At 42.2% G+C, this 20,544-nt stretch overlaps 1 protein-coding gene across 14 annotated transcripts in view; it reads right to left on the reverse strand.

Moving 5' to 3' along the window:
• Positions 1-20,544, reverse strand: part of AKAP13 (A-kinase anchoring protein 13) — a 222,469-nt gene that overhangs the window by 11,094 nt on the left and 190,831 nt on the right. For 9 of the 14 annotated variants that reach the window (XM_080396174.1, XM_080396186.1, XM_080396175.1 and 6 more), the window contains 17 exons: positions 18,172-18,346; positions 14,836-14,903; positions 13,926-13,992; positions 12,637-12,772; positions 11,598-11,710; positions 10,380-10,526; positions 9,514-9,764; positions 8,776-8,901; positions 8,554-8,671; positions 7,760-8,008; positions 5,421-5,497; positions 3,861-4,042; positions 3,697-3,779; positions 3,195-3,374; positions 2,299-2,463; positions 1,123-1,191; positions 170-240 (listed from right to left, as the gene is read on the reverse strand). In XM_080396174.1, the coding sequence (XP_080252300.1) occupies positions 170-240; positions 1,123-1,191; positions 2,299-2,463; positions 3,195-3,374; positions 3,697-3,779; positions 3,861-4,042; positions 5,421-5,497; positions 7,760-8,008; positions 8,554-8,671; positions 8,776-8,901; positions 9,514-9,764; positions 10,380-10,526; positions 11,598-11,710; positions 12,637-12,772; positions 13,926-13,992; positions 14,836-14,903; positions 18,172-18,346 (2,277 nt within the window). The remainder of the gene's footprint in view (positions 1-169; positions 241-1,122; positions 1,192-2,298; positions 2,464-3,194; positions 3,375-3,696; positions 3,780-3,860; positions 4,043-5,420; positions 5,498-7,759; positions 8,009-8,553; positions 8,672-8,775; positions 8,902-9,513; positions 9,765-10,379; positions 10,527-11,597; positions 11,711-12,636; positions 12,773-13,925; positions 13,993-14,835; positions 14,904-18,171; positions 18,347-20,544) is intronic. The other 5 variants (XM_080396177.1, XM_080396185.1, XM_080396183.1 and 2 more) reach the window with 3 other exon arrangements.

Raw genomic sequence — 20,544 nt, forward strand, 5'->3', positions numbered from 1 at the left:
ATTTTAGCTACAGCGAAGTGTTCTTGGCTGCATACTTCCAATTTTATGTTATTTTTAACTTACTAGGATACATCTTATTGTCAAGAACTTCAGGCATTTTTCAGGACTAGAATTATCAGTCTCTTGAAATATGAACTCCGTGGCACCAGACAGATAAAGCAAGTGATACCTTCTTTAAAATGCTGTCTGACTCTGTTCTCCGAAGGTCCTGAGCATCCTCGCCCTCATCTTTTGCTCCACCTAAAGGAAGAAGCCAGCATTGACACCGGTTATTCAACATTTTAAGCCAGAGATGAACTTGCTAATGTCTGAGAAATTTAATACAGGAAACTCAGACGTTTCACAAAAAGGGACACGGAGCTCTTGACACTAAATGCATTTGCTCCCTGTGTATAGGGCACCACCAGAAAAAGCAGATGTGAATTCAGATTAGGATTGACTTTGGTCTGGTAAATTTGGCACATTCCTACTAATTGGTGCTCTGTCTAGCCCCAGCACTGCTGTCTACCAAAGAATACTTGCTGAGAAGACATGAGGCAGAGTAAGAGCAGATGGAGAACAGTAACAGTATCATATCAGGGTATATTATTGCAGGTATAATTTCAATGCCTCTTGTGCAAGTGCAATTTACAGGTGGGTCAGGTGCTGCTGCACAATACCCTGTGTAATTTTATGCTAGCAATTTATCCTTAACCTTAGTTATCAGAAACCTGGGTCTTCAAAAGGACATGGGACTTGTCTTTCTAACTTCCCTCCTGGATGGCTCGTAACAGTGCCCCTGAGCAGGACTGAGCTGACCTGTGGGGCCAGGAGGGCTGCAGCCATCCACCCGTGCTGCCCTTTTGATTGTGGGTGGCAAAGGAGTTTCAGAGCTCTTTGGTCCTCTAGCTTTTGCCAAGACTATTGCACTCCCCCTGCCAGCTGAGACGCAGCCGTGAGGAAAACCCACACCCGCAGTGGTAACCTCCCTGCTGCCACCCTTTTAATGATAAACAACTGTACATACACCTGTATCTGCAGCAATGTGAAGGACACTGTACCTAGTGCAAAGGCCCTCTCCTCCCACCACCCCTCAGGCAGACTTTGCTGTTAAAGGCTGACCCTCCAGTCCTCCTAACAGACCTTCTCTCCTGTGCCATGTCCTGGGACATTCCACCTCTTTGCAGGAGGAAACACCTCCCTTCTGCTTTGCTGGAGGAGAAAATGAAGGGGAGGCAGGTTATAAGCCTTGCTGAAGGTTGCACAGGTTGTGAACAGAAGAACTGGAGATGAAAGCCAGGTTTCATGCCTCCCGGCCTCCAGCTCAACAAACAGGCCCTGCATTCGTTTCCCAAATTCTCCCAAGACCCTACAACTATTGAATTACAATCTAATTCAGAAAAGGACACTTCTACAGAAAACCTAGAGCTGGGCAATGAACAGCCTGAGGTTGTCCCATTCATCACTGCAACAGAGAGAGGCACAACCCTAAACAAGCCCCTCCAGTGTGAATCTATTTGTCATTATGATGACAAGTCTGTGGAGGGCTTTGCAGCTTTCCAATAGAGCTGGGAAAACCTCTACATACTTCTCATGTCTGACTGTCTGAAGCTAACACTGCTCCTTTAATGCAGAAGGTCAGACAAGGTCCAACGATCCCAATGCTGAGACAGACACTAACGCAGCAAAACTGGCTGTGTTGAGAGTATGAGTGAGACCACAAAGAATGGAATTTGAGGACAGGGAAGTTTCTGATGACTGGGGCAAAGAAAGAGTGCATTGGGAAGCAGCCAAGTATGCAGCTGAAATAAATATTCACACATTTCTTTGAGACAGACTTAACTGCAGGACTAACACATGCAGTTGTATGTGGAACACATGCATAAAGTGCAAAGACAGGGGAGAAGGCGCTTGATTCAGTAGTATCCTCATCCATTCAGAAATGCAACAGCACAGGCTCCTGCTGGAAGATAACTGAAGAATGAAGATCTGAGCTGCAGATATTACAATAATAACATAAAGAAAATAATCTATTAAGAAGCCAAATGCTTTCATATGGCACATTAAGTAAAGAAGTAAAGATGATTTAGAGAGAGCACAGAGACAGGAGTGAGGAGCTGAGATGTTTAATCCTCACGTAGCCATAGGTTTTCAGCTACCATCATTCCACCTGTACACAGGCTTTTTTTCTAATCTGTTATTTAATCTACCAACTATTACTGGGAAACCCCAATCATCAGTTGCTGGAGTCCTTCTGAAGCAAGAGGATACAGCGACATCTATTATTAACAAATGCTGTGCACACGTGTAACTACTCACCCTTGGAAGCGTTCATCTGATGACTGTCAAATCCTCCAAAAGTTTCTGCCCTTCTAGGGAGAGAGATAGGGCCAACTCCTCCTTCTTGTTCCATGGCAGTGCTACTGACCTGCTGTCCAAGGGCAGTGCCCAGGCTCCTGTTCACTAGGTCTTGCAGTAGTTCAACTGATAAAAAGCAATGGTATCACTGTTAAAGACCACCTCAGGCATCTGAGCTATTTTCATCCCTGCCTGAGCTCTGGTCAGAAATTCACCTTCTTTGCTGTACTAAGAAACCACATTTCTATGACAATGATATGAACAGTATGCATTCTCCCTGCAAAAACAGTCCGGCTGACCACTAACTCCAATTCCTGGAGCTCTGCACAGGCTTACACCTCCCTCTCTTCCTCCAGGCAATGCTGGTGTGCTCTGACAACAGTATTTAACAATTTTTAGCCTCTCCAAAAATCACACCGGAAAGTTGCCTGAGTTTCCATCCATCCTTACCTTTGTCAACAGACTTGCTTGTCCCCTGCAGGCACCAGAAGTGCCTGCCAGAATCCGAGCCCCACTCTCACACCTTGCTGAAGCACAGCAAAAGCTTGGATGGTCCAAATTTCAGCCAAGGATAAATCCTGTGCTGCTCCTGGCCCCAGCACAGACTCAATACATGGTTGCTCTCTGTGCTGACTTCTTTTCTGTGCTTTCAGCTGCCATCAATATCTGCTTCCTTTCCTGATCCTCATTACCTGTCCCTGAGATAATACCACGAGTAGCAATATCTCCTTATCTATGCTGTTATTCTGACAAATGGAAGACAGCCCCTGCGCAAAACTGGTGCTTGAGGACTGACGGCTTCACTGAAGGTGGGTCTATTGGTCAGTGTAATGAACATGTCGCCCTGACCTGCTCACCTTCATTTATTGCAGTTTTCATAATGGCCTCTCCTTTTGGTGCCTCTTCTGTGTTGGCTCTGAAGAGTAGCCTGGAGCCTGGCATGTCCTCCTGCACAGAACTGTCTGCCATGTCCCGGAAGATCTTAGCCTTCTCCTCCAGCAAGAGGAGGATCTGCTTATCCTTCTGCTGAAGTTGTTCTGTAGGTGTGAACAGAAAATAGAGATAAAGACAGAAAATAAAAGCTTCAGCAAGGAAACCAAGTGATTCCTGAGACAGCGGCCCCATCTAGTGGAACCTGATAATACAACCAGGCCCTGCCCAACCCTGCACAGCAACACCCAGCAGGCTCAGTAAAAAAATAACGCAAGCAAGGTGAGGTGCAGACATGGACTGCAATTATTTGCTGGATGCAGGATTATCGCTCCTTTTAAAAAAGTCATAGTTCAACCACAAAACCTACACAATTCCTGTAATTTTTTCAAAAATTGCTCCCCAGCTCCGTCCCAGGCAGGACTTTACCTTTCAGTCCTCTCACTTTCGCATCCGACACTTTCTTTTCAAACTCAGACTCACAAGGAACTCCTTCATCTTCATCTTTATCCCTGGACAGTGACATGTTTCAATTAGTACCAGAACATGAGTATGTGGATCACCTGCCTCGCAAGAACAGCTTGGTAGCTTACATGGTGTTCATTGTGTCTTGAATGATCTGTATCCAGCCGTTACGCTCTTCTTTGGAGCTGGCGTGGACTTCCACCATTTCAGGATCTTTGACACCCATACTGATCAGGAACAAACCCTTCTCTTCATGAGCCACTTCTCGTACAATCAACTTCTTCAAAGAGATCACAGTGGATTTCTGGTCCTTCAGATGGAACAAAATGAATCGTGAGGGTGAACGGTACTAGTTCCCAGATGCAAACTGGCATTGAAAAGGTCCCAATAACCATACCACTACCTCTTTCAGGTTGTAAACATTTTATGAACCTATTAGCTAATTAAAACAATAAATCATTTTAACAGGGTCAAAGAACAGGGAAGGGCTTGCTTTCCTCCACCAGTTCTGTAGGAAAAGCAATTTCATCTTTTTCCATTTCAACAAAGAATTAATTTAAAATTGACTTTGTGGTTTTTGCAAACTACCATGTTTTGCTTTAACTCCAGAAGACCTTTGGTCTCATCTCCTCCTGCCCACACTCTTTCTGTCACATTAATATCACAGCTCCTTAAACTTAGTGCAGTTTGCTAGTGCCTGCTTCACACACATTATCTTCACAATCTCTCCCTAGGATAGAGCAACATCTTGTTTTCAAATCCCACAAAACCCCTGCTGTTCGCAGAAGCTCACAGCTGACTCCTATGATGGCGAAGACTTGTGTGTAAGATGACATTCATTGTGTGCTATGGTCTTTGTGTCATCGGCCTGCTCAGTTAAAACATCCCTTTGCTGTTGTGTCATCTGCATATGAGTCAGCTGCTTTGTGCATTTTACAGGATGCTAAAACTGGGGTGATTTGGTAGCGGCTCACTCGCAGGACTTCTCTGCAAATCAGCTCCCCCTGCGCAGGGCACTGAGTCTGTGCAGATCATTGATGGCACTGAAATAACAAATTATCAGCTTTCAAAATGTCCAGAGAGTGGAAAGGTCACAAGGTTTAGCCAGTCTAGACTATGCCTGCAAGGTACAGCCTCAACAGCCTCAATTAGGTATGAGGTTTTCTTTAGCAGGTCGGTGTGCCTAGCCCTTTTATGAGGCCTGCCTTCAAAATCTAGTGGTTTTGGTCTTGTGCATTACAAATATATCTCTCTGACATTTATTTTCAAGCTGTTCTGTTGAATTTACTGCAGTGGCATTTCACCTCCTCAGTCTCCCATAGTAGCTCACAATGTATTGGGACATTTCCTTCTGCTAAGATTCATTTTTACAACGTTTGCATTATCCCATTGCCCCCTCCCACCACAATCACTGCTTCGAATTGCACAAACTGAAAAGGAGTTAAGTGTATCAAGTGACAGGCAGGCTTTCAAGGCCAATTATCAGCGGTGCCAAGGCACTACTGAAAAGGGAGGTGGGGCATGAAGACTTGTTTTCCCATCAAAAAGAATGGAGTCTGCTCAGAAATTAAAATGTTGTAAGCAAGAAAATTAAGTTGTTTAGCAGGCAATGCCTGGCTTCGCTGCACAACGCACAGCAAGGGTCTCTCACACAGAAACGGAAGGAGAAGGAAAGGTTGGAGCCTTACCAGTGAGGCAAAGACATACTTCTGGTCCTTCTCCTGAAGGAATACAAGCATGTCGGAGAGGAGAACAGCCTGGACTTCTGCAAAAGAAAAAGCGTATCAGTGCACTATAACCACACAACTCACCCCAAAAAAGTTTTCTTTTAATTAAACCAGTGTTGGGGAGCAGTAGAGCTGTTTCTGCAAATCCTGGAAGCAAGGTCAACCTCCCAGTTAGCAGGAGGAGCAAGCGCAGCTCCTGCAAATGCTGGGTCAGGTTAGCTCTGAATCAACTTTGTGTTAAGCAGAACACAACAGCACCTGGGAAACCTGCAGGATTTGCTCTCATCTGTTGGAGAAAGGGTGCTCCTCTCCAGCCACACACTTTCAAACAGTTAGGACACGGACATAACAGTGAAAGCTAGAGATGCTTACTGGATAGAAGCATTGTTTTCTCAAATAGTCAGTATTTTAGCCCTCAAACAAAATATCTGCACAGGAAGTTCTGGGTTTTATGGTTCTCTTGATGAGTGGTTTGCGGAGTGGAAATTAGCCTGCAATAGCAATGTTTGTCAGCTGCAAGTTTTTCTCCCAGGAAATACTGACTTCAGGAGCCGCCATCACCAATTCTGCTCACATACAAACACAACTCTTGCTGACTCCAAGGGTAGCCAACAGAGCCTTGTGAGGTGCAGGACCTGGCTTTCTTTCATGGGAGAAGGAAGCACAATATCAAGCCAACAGAGGATTTTACATCAGAATACAGCCTTTTCCCAGAGCACATGTACAGCCTTCCAAGTCTCCTAATGACATATCATAAAGTTGCACAGCAACTACCAAGTATAATGCCCCACCCAGAGCCCTCAGCACAAAGAGTTTTTGTGTAATGTACTTGGGAAACCTTGTGACAGAGGAAGCTAACCAAAAAAGTTAAATCATCCCATGGGTAATTCCTTCCATTCTGGTTTGGGAAGACAGGATCCGTTCCAGATAAAAAAAACCACCAAACTTTAATCAAAGCTGTAAAATGAGCTCTGGGAGCTTTGCAAAAGTCGGCACTTGAATCCATTCTTCCTCTAACATCTATGCAGTTTGCAAGGGAGGAAATGCTAAAACCCTCTAAGAAAAGTCCTTCCTATACTTCTCTGTGCTCCATTTCAAATCCTGCAAAACAGCCTGAACGTATGAACTAGCAACTGTCTCTCTGGGCTCTCCAGCTTGTTTGCAGGACCTGCTTTCACTGGGAGCTTGCTCTACAGACAGAGGTATATTTTATGTATTTCTGTGACTTAGAAATGCAAATGCAGCCTGTACTTATCACAAGATTTCACAACGGCAGCATAACTTGCTTCATCCACCATCTAAAGTCAGTAGCAATCTTGGGTGCCTAGAAAAAGTCTGTAAACTTCCTGTTTCCCAAACGTCAAAATAAGTCATACCTGATAGGGAATTTCATGTTATCACTGTCGCCCTGCACAGCACGGCACCAGGCTCCCAGTCCCCATTCATGCCCAAGTGCCATAGTTTAATCAGCTAATGCTGGAGTGAGAGAAGGAAAGCCCAGCCTTCCTGCCCAGCCTGAGACGCAGTCCTGTCTGCTCTTACTGCCACTGTGGTCCCAGCTGAAGGCCTCCTTGAGAGACTTAGTGTTTAGTTCAGTAGAGAACTTCAGTGCTCAGCAGAACACAGCACCTTAGAACAGCTATTTCTACCTGATAACAAAAAAAAAGCAATTCAAGAAAATGTTTACTTAAAAAGTGGCAGCTGCAGGGACACCAGAGCCTCTCCTGAACAGTTTGCATCAGCAGCTCAGGAGGTACAAGTGCAACAAACGCCTCTCTGGAGTCCCAGGAAAACCGGGATGGTTACACTGAGCAGCCCTACTGCAGACCTTGGAGCAAAGGAACAGCAGTGCTGCTGGTGGGCAGAGCCACTGGGAAGCTGAGGCTGGATTTCGGATACAGTGAACACGCTTTCTGGAACTGCTGCACATGTGCATCATGGCATGGAGGACTGACTCACAGCTCTGGGCAACTGCAGCCCCATCGTGTTCTCCTGGTCCAAAGGATCCTCCCCCGCCCAGAAACCCTGCTCCTTGGATGACGCACCAAGGTGTCACTGCAACCCAAGCCTTCAGCAGGCATGCAGTCACGAGGAGGAAAAGCCGCTGTCACTCCAGGAACAACACGAAAATCAGAAATGCTGCGATGGATAGTAAGTGTACAGCATGGCAAAAGCTGCTGTCAAAATTTCTCAAAGCAGAGGAACAAATAAAGGTCGGAGACACCTTTCTGAGGGCTAATCCTACAGCCAAAGAGGGTAAGCAGTATTCCCCCGCCAAGCAGAAGGCAGGATGGTCTTACCTTTTAACCGGCCAGCTGCATTTTTTAGTGAAACGGGCCCATCTCGGATGAGCTTTCGATGCCTCAAGTCCTCTCTTGCAAACATCTGGCCACTCTTCATTCTCATGATGGACTTGCTATCCGTCCGGTTGTAAATCTCACCAAGACGCATTTTCTTTTCATAATTGCTGACTTTGCTGTTGACTGCAGCAATCACATCTTTAACGAGGTTTAATGACTGAGTCAAGTCTTCATGTTCCACTTCATTTTCTTTGAACAGAAAGAGAAACACCTTGATTTCACTTCATCCTTGTGGACTCTAACTTCCTGATTTTACTTCCTTCCTTCCTCTTCTTCCTTCCAAATTCCTGCATTTTAACTTTTAATACTTTCACAAGACAGGCTGCACGTTTCCCCCTTCAGGAGAGTTTTGCAAAACCTATCACATATATGGTCGAGACTGGGGACTATTCCAATATACTTTGTATATGAGAAAGTATAGATGAAATGCACAAATTAACCACGTATTTTATCCATTACCCCCCAAAAAAACAAGCTGGGAGACTTTGGAGTCTAAGCACATTGCTACATAATTCACTACAGACAGGCTTATAACAACTAAATCAAGGCACCCGAATAATTAATCCTAAATGGAGATATGAAACTGAGTTATCTCGTTACAGTGGTATGAGACAATGACGACTGGATTAGTTGGTCTATTCTAAGAAATTCTACTTCAGCTGAAAAGAATCCAAGAAATTTACACAATATAAGAGGAACAAATATATGCTTCAAATAGAGGAACTGGTCCCTACCTTTGGTGTACTGCAGTATCCTTTGTAAAAGGACGGGGTACTTTGTGATTCGCTGTGTTACCAACAAGATACATTCAGAAATCCCAAGACGCCTCACCAGGGAGCTGCTCATTTTTTTCTAAGGAACAAAGATGAAAATTTCAGTCCTGTAGCAAAATGGTCACCAGAGTGCAGAAAGGCCATACTTTTCCCATCTGTTAGGTCTCTTCTACCAGGCCCTACCTTGACAAATGCCTGAAACCGCTTGTCCTTTGAGTACAGATCTTTGAAGTTATTTACTGCCTCGTTGTGATGCCCGCAGAATTTGCCGTACGTTTTCTTCATTCGCTCGGCACTCTCACCAGAGAACTGCAAGACATGAGAGACAGGTCCAATCTGCACTGAGCTCCTGGTGTGATATCCCAGCTGCCTGCCAGTCTCTCAAAAAAACTCAATGAAACCAGATTAGTCCAAAGCATCCTAAACCAAGCCAGCAGACCTCTAGAAAGTAAACAGCTGAGTTTGGGACTTCACTGAGCTCACACTTACCACAAAATTTCGGATGCTATTCACAGGGCTTAAAAGCCAACAAAAAAAAAGACAGACAAAAAGAAGGGAGAAAGTGCAGATAAAGAAAAGTAAAATGACCCACCCAAAGTTAAATAGCAAATCAGTAACTCAGCCAAGAAACACATTGGGCATACTTTGCTGTGGGTTACCGCCTATCCTCCAGGCTATGGTCATACCATGCAGTGTTTGTCAGGGAATGCTTCTCTTTCCCACAAAATAAACTAATTTTTATCATTACACATTCCTCTGAAAGAGCAAAAAAAGCTTCAAAAAGCAGAGGTGGAGATTTTTACATGTGTGAAGAGTAAAGGTGTCATCAGCTGTGATTATCTGACAGGTATAAACAGGAGGGAAGGAAGAACACCTTGTTCCCAGCTGCGCTCAGAAGTGCAAGCGTTTTCCAGCACTTACTTGATTCACTAGGATGTCACCTATCCTCTTGATAACAAAGTTCTTTTCACTTTTGTCTGCCAATGACTCCTTCTTCCTTTCCAGAATCCGCTGGAAGAAGTGACTATGGATGTGCAGCAAGTTTTCCAGGCAGGGAAATATCTTGTCCACAACTTGCTGATCATATTGCAGTTCCTTTAACATCCCTGCGCTGTATACATCATTCATGATCTTCAAGGTGCGGACATGATGCATTTCCGTCTGCATTAGCTCTGTATAGGGTGAGGACAAGATCAAAACCAAAGTCACTGTAGAGTGCACGGGTATACAGTACAAGGAAAAAGCTGCCATTGGAAAGCTCGTGCATAACTAGGCTTCTCTAAGAGGCTTCAGAAAACTTAATGTCAGATATTGAAACATCAGTCAATAGTTTCACATGTGGGAGAAACAGCGGGGCAGAGAAATCCCACAGTAAAGAGCTTTGAACATTGTTCCTGAGGTCTAAAACTTCAACACTGTTATCTGCTCCTTCCTAACACCTCACTGCCAGCCTCATCAGTGTGCTTTTGCCTTACAGGACAGCTCTTGCATCTGGCAGAAGACTTCCTAGCTAGCTGCTCTGCTGTAACAGAGTTTAAATGTCATCAGAAGACAAATGAGGAGAGGCAATTTCCGGGTATTTTTGACGCCTTCCGGATGTGAAATGCAGAAAGCAAGCTTTCACAGAGTACATTAAGTTTCTAAGAACTTCAAGAAGGAAACTTTGGCTTCTGAGGAAACCAAGTCAATGTTCCTTTTCACTGACCTAAAGCTTCCCAAAGCCATGCATGTGAGTATATCAAGAAGCTAGCTACAATGAGTGAAAAATTAAGATGCAGGTATCTCACCATAAATGACATCTTGTCGTTTGACAACATCTTTGTTTTGCTGCTGTAGGAACTTGCTGTCCACGACTTGGCTCCAGGACTCTGCCTCCAGCTGCTTGGAATCTAATTCCAGGTCTCCCATCAGCTGTCCTTCGTTCATGTCAGCACCTTCACAAAGCAATGTAAGTGCCATTAAGATGCGGGTACCTTGCCTCAATTGAGATTCCTGTCTCCTCATTTAGGTTTTTAGGCTTTCTCTGTCATACTGCAGACATCACACACATTCTCCTTTACTGACACAAAAATGATCATATGGAATTATACTACATAAGGACTAGGTTACGAAAAGCACTTTCAAAGGTTATTTGCTAGTTGAACAAAACTAGTTCACCATTTTCACACAGACCAAATTCTAGCTCAGATAAAAGACAATGGATTCTTTATCTGCAAAGCAACAACATCACAGATAAACGAAAATCCACAATATTCAGCTTGTCTTCCTACATTTACATCACGGAATCAAGGGAAATTAGACCTATGTGAAGCCTGTGTTTTCAAGCTTATAAAGCCAGAACCAATGCAAGTAGAAGTGAACAGTACATACGTTACATATACATACATATATATCTTTACAAAAGATCATACATTTGTGCAGGAACTGGGAAATTTTCTCTGTCACCATGAGCATGCCCTTGTTTAGTCCTTAATAAATTAAGACCAATCTGCTCTTTTCACATAAATACTGGCTAAGACATAAAAACACTGATAAGATCCTAAAAATGCACCATATATAAAGGTATAGATAAACTTCAGAAATTAATTTAACTGACTTTACTTTCAAACTCACAAATCTAAACAATACATTTCTTCTTTCCTCACTCTGGGAAAAACAAAAAATGTGAGACATCAGCATGAAAATGTGGCAGAGTGCAAAATCTGTACAAATGGGCCAAAGATGCAGTACAGATAAGGAAATGTTTTTCCCTGAGCTATATTCTAAGCAGCTCAGCCGTAAATGAAACCTTTTAAATGTTTTCCCACAATTCAACAAGCTAAAGAAATTACTGTGTGGGGCTTTGCTTTAATTTGTCACAGTAATATTCTAAGATTGAAGTAAATGAACTTTAATTGTCCGTTAGAAAGGAAAACAGTTCCTGAAATGCCAAAATTGATTTTTTTTTTTTTGGAAAGCAGCACTGAGACCTTCCTTTTGCTATAAATGCCATGGGGATCTCTTACCTTCGTCATCCAGTGACTCCATGGATTCATTCACCCGGCTGATTTTATGTAAGGAGTCTGTTGACTGCGACAGGAATTTCCAAGTGTGTATTAAGCTGTCATCGTTCCCAACTCTGCAGGAAAACAGAACACAGAGTATCTTTTATGACATATGTACTTTCAAATACACAGAAGAAAGGCATTTTACATCTGAATTGAAAATCAAAGCAGGTGTTGTACGTTATGCACAGAAATGTACTTTTATTAATTGTTTTCCACCAACTACATAATGGGGCTCAACAAGCTGTGAGATCTACAGTTCTGAGTGACAGTGCTTCTTCTGTAAAGAATCACACCTGAGGTTTTATGGTCTGGATAACTCCTTTTCATTACTTTCCATTTTACAGTCACTTCCCATCCACATTGTCATTGGTGCAAGCAGTGCAAAAATGCAACACAAAAGGCTATTGAAGGGTCTTTATCTCTAGCTGTGTGAGAGATCAGAAAAACGGACTGAAATAAATTTTGCCATGAATAGCCAGGACATACAAACTGTTCAGAACATGTGCCAGTCCATGCCATTGCCCTGTGTGTACTACTGCTCAATATGTAAGTAGTGTAGGAACCATAAATCAGATTTTCTTCTACGATTTTTTGTAATTATCTACAATGCAGTCCTAAACCACCATGAAGACTGCAGCTCTGTGCCTTCACCCTATCGTTATGGACACAAAAGTTAGTACTATACCTGACCTGTGAACGTGTCCTTGCACAGTACCCAGCCCAAGGCAAGGGAATTTCCTCCTGGAGCCCAGAGCATCTCTGTGAAGTGGCCTCGGATATAAACAGGCCAACTCAGATGCCTCTGAATTCATGCCATGACTCAACTAACCCAGACAATCTGATTGCGCAGAAGACAACTGATGGTACCTTATATAATATAGGTATTTCTGGTTAACATAAATCACAGTATACACATTTATTTTTAATGTGATCTGAATTTCGCTCTGCTTGCAGTGTCAGGTAATACACACATAACAGGTGCAGGGAGAAACCTTACCCTGCAATGTTCTGTATTGAGACACTTTTCGAAAGTGCTGTAGTCTGTTGCGATCTCCTGTTATTGAATATTGAGGTTACGGTGTTTTCATCAGGAGCAAGTATTGCAGACCGAGGGCGCTCCTTCGGTTGTGAGCCTGGAAGAGAAGTGTCAGAGAAAAGTCAGCTGAGGGAACTGCACTGTTAACTGTGATGATAATGACTTAAAGAAACCATGTTCTAATTTTTTTTTCCTTTTCTAGAGTTGTCACCAGGAGATCTCAGCTGTTAGAAACAGCCATACAAAGGAAAGAAAACTGACTCCTGTGCAGAACTGACTGCATTGCATGATGCTTAAAAAAATCTAGGTAGGATCTGCAAGTCCAGAAATGTATACTTGGGAAACTAAATTTAATTTTATTTGATAAATAATCACATGTAGCAATCTTATGTTGCTTTGTAATTTTCCTGGGCCTATAATTATATACAATTTCCTGCTTCTGGTCAAGCTTTTAAGATAGGTTTCTCTATCTGTATGTACCACTAAATCCTTATGTCACTATGCTATCACATACCTTAAACTAATCCTTTTATAGTAATTCCAGATTTTCCCTTCTTCAGATGCATTTCTGCTTTCTGGAGTGATACCTTTCAATTTCATGATAAATACCACAATGTGTACATCTCTATCAGTGTGGTTCCATTTAGTGATCTCCAAGCTCTCTGTAAATAAGCTTATCAACTCATGGCACTACAAAACCCATGTGGGGTGTTTCACTCCTAGTCTTTGCCCTTGGTCACACTGGGTAGCTCCTCAGTGCAGTATATATCTTAGCACAGCCAGGAAAAGTTGTACCTCAATGTTTAAGACTATTTAATTAAAAAAAAAAAAAACAACAAACCCCGAGTTATCCTCTCCACTTGTAATCTTAACAATTTCTGTTAATGCAATACTCATAGTCGGACTCTTTCCAGTGTCAGACATCCATGAACACAGGCTGTGTCTTCCAGATTTTGTGGTCTTAATCAGTGGTAGGTTTTCAGCAATCTACAGCAGTCAAGTAGTTATTCTAAATCTGAGATGACTACATTTGATTAAAGCTACATGGACACTGCAGAAGTGAATGAACTCTGTGCAAATTCAGTACAACTTCTGAAATCCCAAACATTGCTGGTCATGCACAGAAGATGTTCTCATGCCTGCTTTGATAAATGCCTGTCTTTCGTTAACATCTAATACTAGTTGTCAGAACAGTTAAGAACAGCAGATACAGATCATCACGAAAGCAGAGGGAAATGAAGCTTTCTTACTTTTGTTTCTCATAGTTACTGTGGGTAATGAAGAGGTATCATGTGCTTGCAGCATCCCTCTCTGTGGCTGAAAGAAAAATGAAATTCATTGTAATTTCTTCCTCCATTCTCCCATCAGGCTGCACCACATAACAAAAATAAAAAAGCTAAGTTTTTTTCTGAATCAACTCAGTACAGATCAGTTCTTGGCTGTATATGGCTTTATATATATATATATATATTTATATATATTTATATATGCACGCAAACACACACGCACCCCCTGCCCCCCATTGCCATCAATGAAACAAAATAACAGATGGAGATATGTGCAGCAAATAGGAAAATGAGAAGGGAAAGTGCTGAAAATACTGAAGAGAACTGAAAATCACAATTGTATAAACATTAGCTTGGAGAACCATACTGCAAAAGAGGTACCTTACATTTGGGGCAAGCAAGAATTCTGTGTGTTCCTCATGTAAACAACATACATATTTAATACCTTTTGTTATGCATTAGATACACAATGCTGCATTACAGGATGCAGCATCTGAGAATTAAGAGTTATGGCCTTTGAGGTTGCTGGACACCTCTAAATTTTGCCAGTGTTTTTTTTTATTTTAATTGAAATATAGGACAGACCATCTGACCATAAGGTCCCTGTGTACCGCAGGGAACGACACAGGAATTTGCTGCCAACAAACACCCTGAGGTGCTGACCTGGAGCATTCATACAGTCCCAGGGACAACCACTGTATTAATATGTGGTTCTGAAGAATTCAGGAAGAGCCCAGAGAAATTATTCACTACAGCACAAAGGCTGAAGCTCTTTCCAACAATTTTTGGGATGCATGGTAGAAGATGCTACATATCTGCGTGCTGAATTTATATACTTTTTTGTTTATTCAGTAGAGTAGATAAAATCTCTTACCTTCATTTTGACCTTTGCACAAGAAGAAAAACTCTCCTTGCAGCCTTTGTGAACAATTGCATTGCAGTCTGTCAAAAGTAAAAAACCCAAAACAACCAATTAAACAAAAACCCAAAGAAAACAGGTCAGTTTTTGCCATTTGTAATCTGAACTGTTACATTGCCCAACTGAGAATTACAACTTTCAGGCATCATTGTGGATTACAAGAGTAGCTACAGATACTGCAAAATGGGTTACTCTCCCAGATAATTAGCCCTTTGCTTGTCAACAAGATTTCCTCATGGAATTTAATAGGAAATTCTGTTTAAAAATCAACGTAAGGTTGAGTTGCCAGGGTCCTAATGGGTCATAAATTAGAAACCACCACCTCCCAAAAAAAAAAAACCCAAACACCAAACCCAAAGAAAAAAAGATGGAGTTATTCCTCTGAAAGAAAAGTAAGGTGGAAAGCAGAAACAGGAGACGGAAACAGAAACCATTTGTAGGGCTAATATTTTCTCTAAAAACACAAATACTGTTCTTACCAAGACAAGGATTATGGGATCCAAAAGACAGGAAAAGGACAGGAAAATTCATTTACATAAACTCAGATATATTATAGCCAAGATCTACACTAGAGGAATCAAGTGCTACTGTACCAACAGGATTATCAGAAAAAGTAACAGGAGCATCTGCCAGGTGATGGTGCCCGTGAGGTTGGGACTTCCTGATGAAAACTTGACTGAAGCCACTGTTTTGGTCTGAAACTACAATATTTACCAAAGCAAAGAGCATCACGCTTTAACACAAACCTTTGCTGCACCTATGCCAGAGCAAAAGCTCTGTATCATTTTTGGAATACCCTGAGTCTGCCCATGATCCCTGCCAGCAGCTTTCTAGGAATCAAAAGATGATTAAAACTGGGGTTCTTTTCATAATAATTGATAATTGGGTTTGGAGCATTAACTCTTCTGACAGATGAAAGATCACAACTGAAATGCTCTCAGATGAGACCTGGTAGCTTAGAGAAAACCTGTTATTTCCACTCATTCATGAAGACACATATTAACACAGATCATGAATTACATTTTAAGTGTATGTCACACTGTAAGCATACAGTTCTGAATTATTTCATGAAGAAATATGAAAGGAAAAAATCCATGCCCAGAATGACAAAATATGCTCACATTCCTAAAATTTCTTACATTTAGGCTTACTTAATAAAAGCCAGTAATTCTTCTAATATTTTGAGAGGGGTAAGGGAAGGCCAAAGGGCGTTGCTATTGTGTCGATGTCCCACAATTTCCTGTGCAAGACAGACAAGAAAGAGACCTGTGCGTTCTTGCAAAAACCCACAAGCAGTACCATTTTTCAGAATAAACAAGGGAGAGGGACAGAACCTGCTTCTGGTGCATGAAAAGACACAGTGGACAAATTGAGAACGGTTAAATTCACTCTCAAGTCTGGAAAGCCTGAAGGCAGCTCTTCAGTATGTACCATTTAGCAGAAAAGCATTTTGATTTTTTAATAAAAAATCTGGTTGCAGGGACTTTATTCCTCCAGTTCAACTCTTCAGCAGGCAGGAAGTTCCTCCAACTCCTCTGTATCACTAGTATTAACAATTAAAAACCCCAAAAGCTTTTCTTCTGCATCACTGATCATAAAAAAAATAAAAAAGATCAGGCAGAGAGCTATTAAAAATTGGGATTTTTTAACTTGCCCATTTGTTTTAGAGCATGCTAAATCTTTCAGCATTGACTAGCTGTTTCAGGAAGCTGGGGGCGTCATTGAAAAGTTGAGACTGATTTAAGATGATCCAGTGCTTTAGAAGACATTAAAAAAAAATCATCTATAGGCGAGACAGAGCAGTGATGACAGCAGTAAAGCACTGCCACTTCCACAGGAAAAAAGCAGTCTACAACAGCACAGGAACAACAGAGCCTCTGCTGCTGGTTATCGGTCATTTCCAAGGCATTTGATAGCTGATTTTAAGATGCAATGGGAAAAAGAACACTCTTAGATGTGAGTTTACAACCTAAGCCCTGATAAAATTTTCCTCGTGGTGATCATTTTCTGGCCGACGCAGGAAACTTACAATAATTGTCTATTGTACCTTGAAAAAAAAGGGAAGAACATCTATGCTAAAACATATGTCATTGTTGGATTATTTTAACTCATTAGGATATAGAGAGTTAAACTGGGATATACTTGGTTTTCTAAGTTGCTTCAGAAGCTGTTAAGAAAATCGAGTGGGGAAAGGGAGAGGATGCATTTGAGAGCCTGTAATTCTTGATGTTTTCCATTTCCCATCAGGCAGACACAGAGCGTGTCTCATGCAAACACATTTGCTGAACTCTTCCAGGAAACTGCCATTTGGGATTCAGCTAGCTGCTCCTTCCCCTCTCACCGGAGGGGGGTCTTATACACTGCTCATCTACCAGAAGGAACCAAGACAGAGCCTCCTGCTCCAGCCTGGGAGCAATTCCCGTACATGCTTTGACTCATCTCTAGGCTAGCGGAGTAAAACACATTACTAATAGTGAGCAACAGAGAGCCTTGAGCTGCAGTGGGAAACGACATTTTTGTCTACATATTCTGTAGCTTTTGGTCACTGTATAAACTAGCTACCATTCTGGTCTCGACCGCACAAATGCCGCTGACCTTATCAAGCTACAGGCATGAGAAACCGTTGGAAAAGAAAAGAGAACAAAATCACCAATCTCGCAGAAACCCTCTGCTGTGGTTCCCGTACTGCCCTGCCTGCAGTTGCACTGCATCTACTTCACAAGCACACAGGCAGCTGCCATGTGACCTGTGATGCAGTTTCATGTATAAAGGGAGAAGAGGGTTAGTATTTCCTTTTTGTATCATGCTGTTCTCACTGAGGCCTCACCGAAGCAGTGTTTCAGAGAACTAAAGCAATACACTACAGGTGGGTGGGACATTTTTTCCCCATTGGAAATAAAAGCCATGATCGAAGCCAGCTGTCCCTGTCCTCCATCCATCTTGAACAAAGCACCTCAACCCCAAGCCGTAACATACAGCTGAAATAACCAAAGTCTTCCAGCTGACTGATACATCCCAACAAGCAGGGGCAGAAAAACCCGTGGGATGCTGTGACGTCCATGCATGGGCTAGGAAGGAGACTGCAGGACACCTCCTTGAAGCCACAACTCATTTCAGTCCAGCTTCCATAAAGCAATGTGCAGCTCATGAATCACTATCTCCCAAGTCTCCCTCCCACCCCACATCCTTAAGCAAGAGGAAAATAAAGCTTAAGGTTCACATTTTCCATGCCAGATTTAATGAAAACCAAAAGGAAGGGGGGTGGGGGGGCGTGGGGACCCTCCAACTTACTTGCACAGTAGTACGAATCCTTATTGAAAGGTTTCATACAGTGGTAACAGGTTGCTTGGGCTACAACAGAGGTTGCAGTGAAGAGATGTCCGTTTAACAGCTTCTTATCTTTTTCCTTCTCCTTGGATTCTTTGTCCTTCTCTTTAGTCTTCTCTTTATCTTTCTCTTTTTCCTGCTGAGAGAAAATGAACAAATGCCTTGTTACTTTGCAGAGGTCTGTTCTCTAGTTACAAATTCTTCAGCGTTTGCTTTTGGCACTATGACGATATCGATCGGCACACACCTTAACAATAGTCATGTGTCTCCACAGCTCTTAAAAAAATCAGCTTATAGCCCCCACAGATGTGGATTAACATACTATTGACTTGCAGAGCCTTCTGCATGGGTATCTCACCAGTGGAGATTAAATTGAGTCTGTTCTGAAGGCACCTATTTTCTTCCACTTTTGTTTTATATTTGCTTGGTTTAAGACTTACCTCTTTTCTTCTTTTGGGCTCTCATCAATCTCTTCAGCACATTCAATGAATTGTGTTAAATACAAACACCATGTGTAACCTGCATTGAACTTTCAACACAGTTAATTTTTAAGGCCAACCTGTAAGACTTGTGCTTTGCAACTGTGTTTTTAATGGAGAACACAAGCTTTTCCTTGCTGCCTGTACAGCATCCCTGTCGAAATATTTCTACCTCCATTTCCATTCCAAATTGCAACTTTTTCAACAGTAACCCCAAGTACCTATGTGAAGTTTTTTGGGGAAATGAATCTTTCACAAATTCTTGAAATATGGCAGCACAGAAAGGCTGAGGAACAACAGCAACACCATAAAAGATTATCTTGTCTTGCAGAAGCCATGGCTCAACCTCAGGGCTACTCAACTTTGGAAAGATGATAAGCACAACCAGCTTCTCCAACTTTTAGCAGAGTTTTTGCTTTCCTTTCTATTGCTACTTGAGTTGGAAAATGCTAAATACTGAAAATTTGTAACATCTTTCCCTGCAACCTTTTGTGGATTGGGAATTTTTCCAAACAATTTTTAAAGGAAACTCCATCAAAAAACTCCAAATGTGAATTGTAGTGACTTCTTGTCCTTCTATGTACCACCCTACAAAATGTTTACCGTACAACTTAGCTCCAGATCTGCATTTGAACTGTTACTGCAGATGTCATGGCATCTGAAAGAGAGGCTTCTGTAAGCTTATCACTGCATTTTTTTTATTTATACACCACATGCCCTTTGCTAAATAATATCACAGCCTAAATATCAGACAGCTGCAGAGCAGCCCATGTGAGCAAGCACCATGAAGCAGTTAAAGGAGGTACTGAGCTCTACAGTCACTGCCAGTGAAACTTTTGAGCCTTTGATGACACACTCAAATAATTAGTAACTCAGCCTAATGTCTCCCCTCTACCAATACACTCCAGGCAAAATGCCAGTGTTGGAGTCTCTCCCTGCGAAGCCTCATAAACAGAAAGTCTATTTACTGGCCCCAAATGCTATTTTGTTCTGCAAATAAGCAAAACCAGGAGCACTCCTGTTTGGAATAATCCCGTGTGAAGCAGAAAACCTGCCAGGAAGAGTCTGCTTTGCAGCACATCTCAACCTCTTTTGAGCCATCAGCTCGGATCACTGCCCCAGGTAAACCTCCACAGCCCTATTCTCCATCTGCTCACCTGCCCACCTTTAACCACATCCATCCTGGAAGCATTCAAGAACTAGAATGCTACAGTTTAGTCCTTGGCTGATGGTACCAAGTTTACACCTGGAGTTTTGCTCTATTGCCAGGATTTGTGAAGCTCAGGACAAAAGATCACCCTACGCTCAAGGCAGATCTTGCAACTCTCATGCTTAAAATGCGGAAAGGACAGTCAGCATCCTATCTATACTTTAAATGCACCTGATGTTTACTGCAAAGCCCAGTAATTCCAGTCTGGAATAATACCCTGTCTTCATAAAAATCACTGTAAAAAACATTTTAATTAAAGCTGAACGTCCCCAGGAAAAACAGGAAACGGGTGCACCACTTTCAAGGAGGAAATGGCAAACTTCATACACGGGATGCCAGCCATACCACGGAAACACAAGGTCACAAAATGAGATTTTATTTATTCTTTTTTTTTTTTTTTTCTCCTGTGACAATTACTGGAACTTTTTTTTTTTTTAAAAGACTGTATAAACAAAACCATTTTCCTGCACTATCGCAGCTGCCAGCATGACTTGAAGCACAGCTTCACAGCTGAACCTGTGCCAGTGTGCACTAACAAACACAACAGGTACCGCAACTCGGTCGTACGGCCCAAAATAACAGACCATGCGCTGCAACAGCAGATCCCGCTCCAAAATAACCACAAAGCTCTTACCTCCCAATGCTTAA

The sequence above is a fragment of the Falco punctatus genome (genome assembly GCF_963210335.1).
Source record: "Falco punctatus genome assembly, chromosome: 7".
NCBI lineage: Eukaryota > Metazoa > Chordata > Aves > Falconiformes > Falconidae > Falco > Falco punctatus.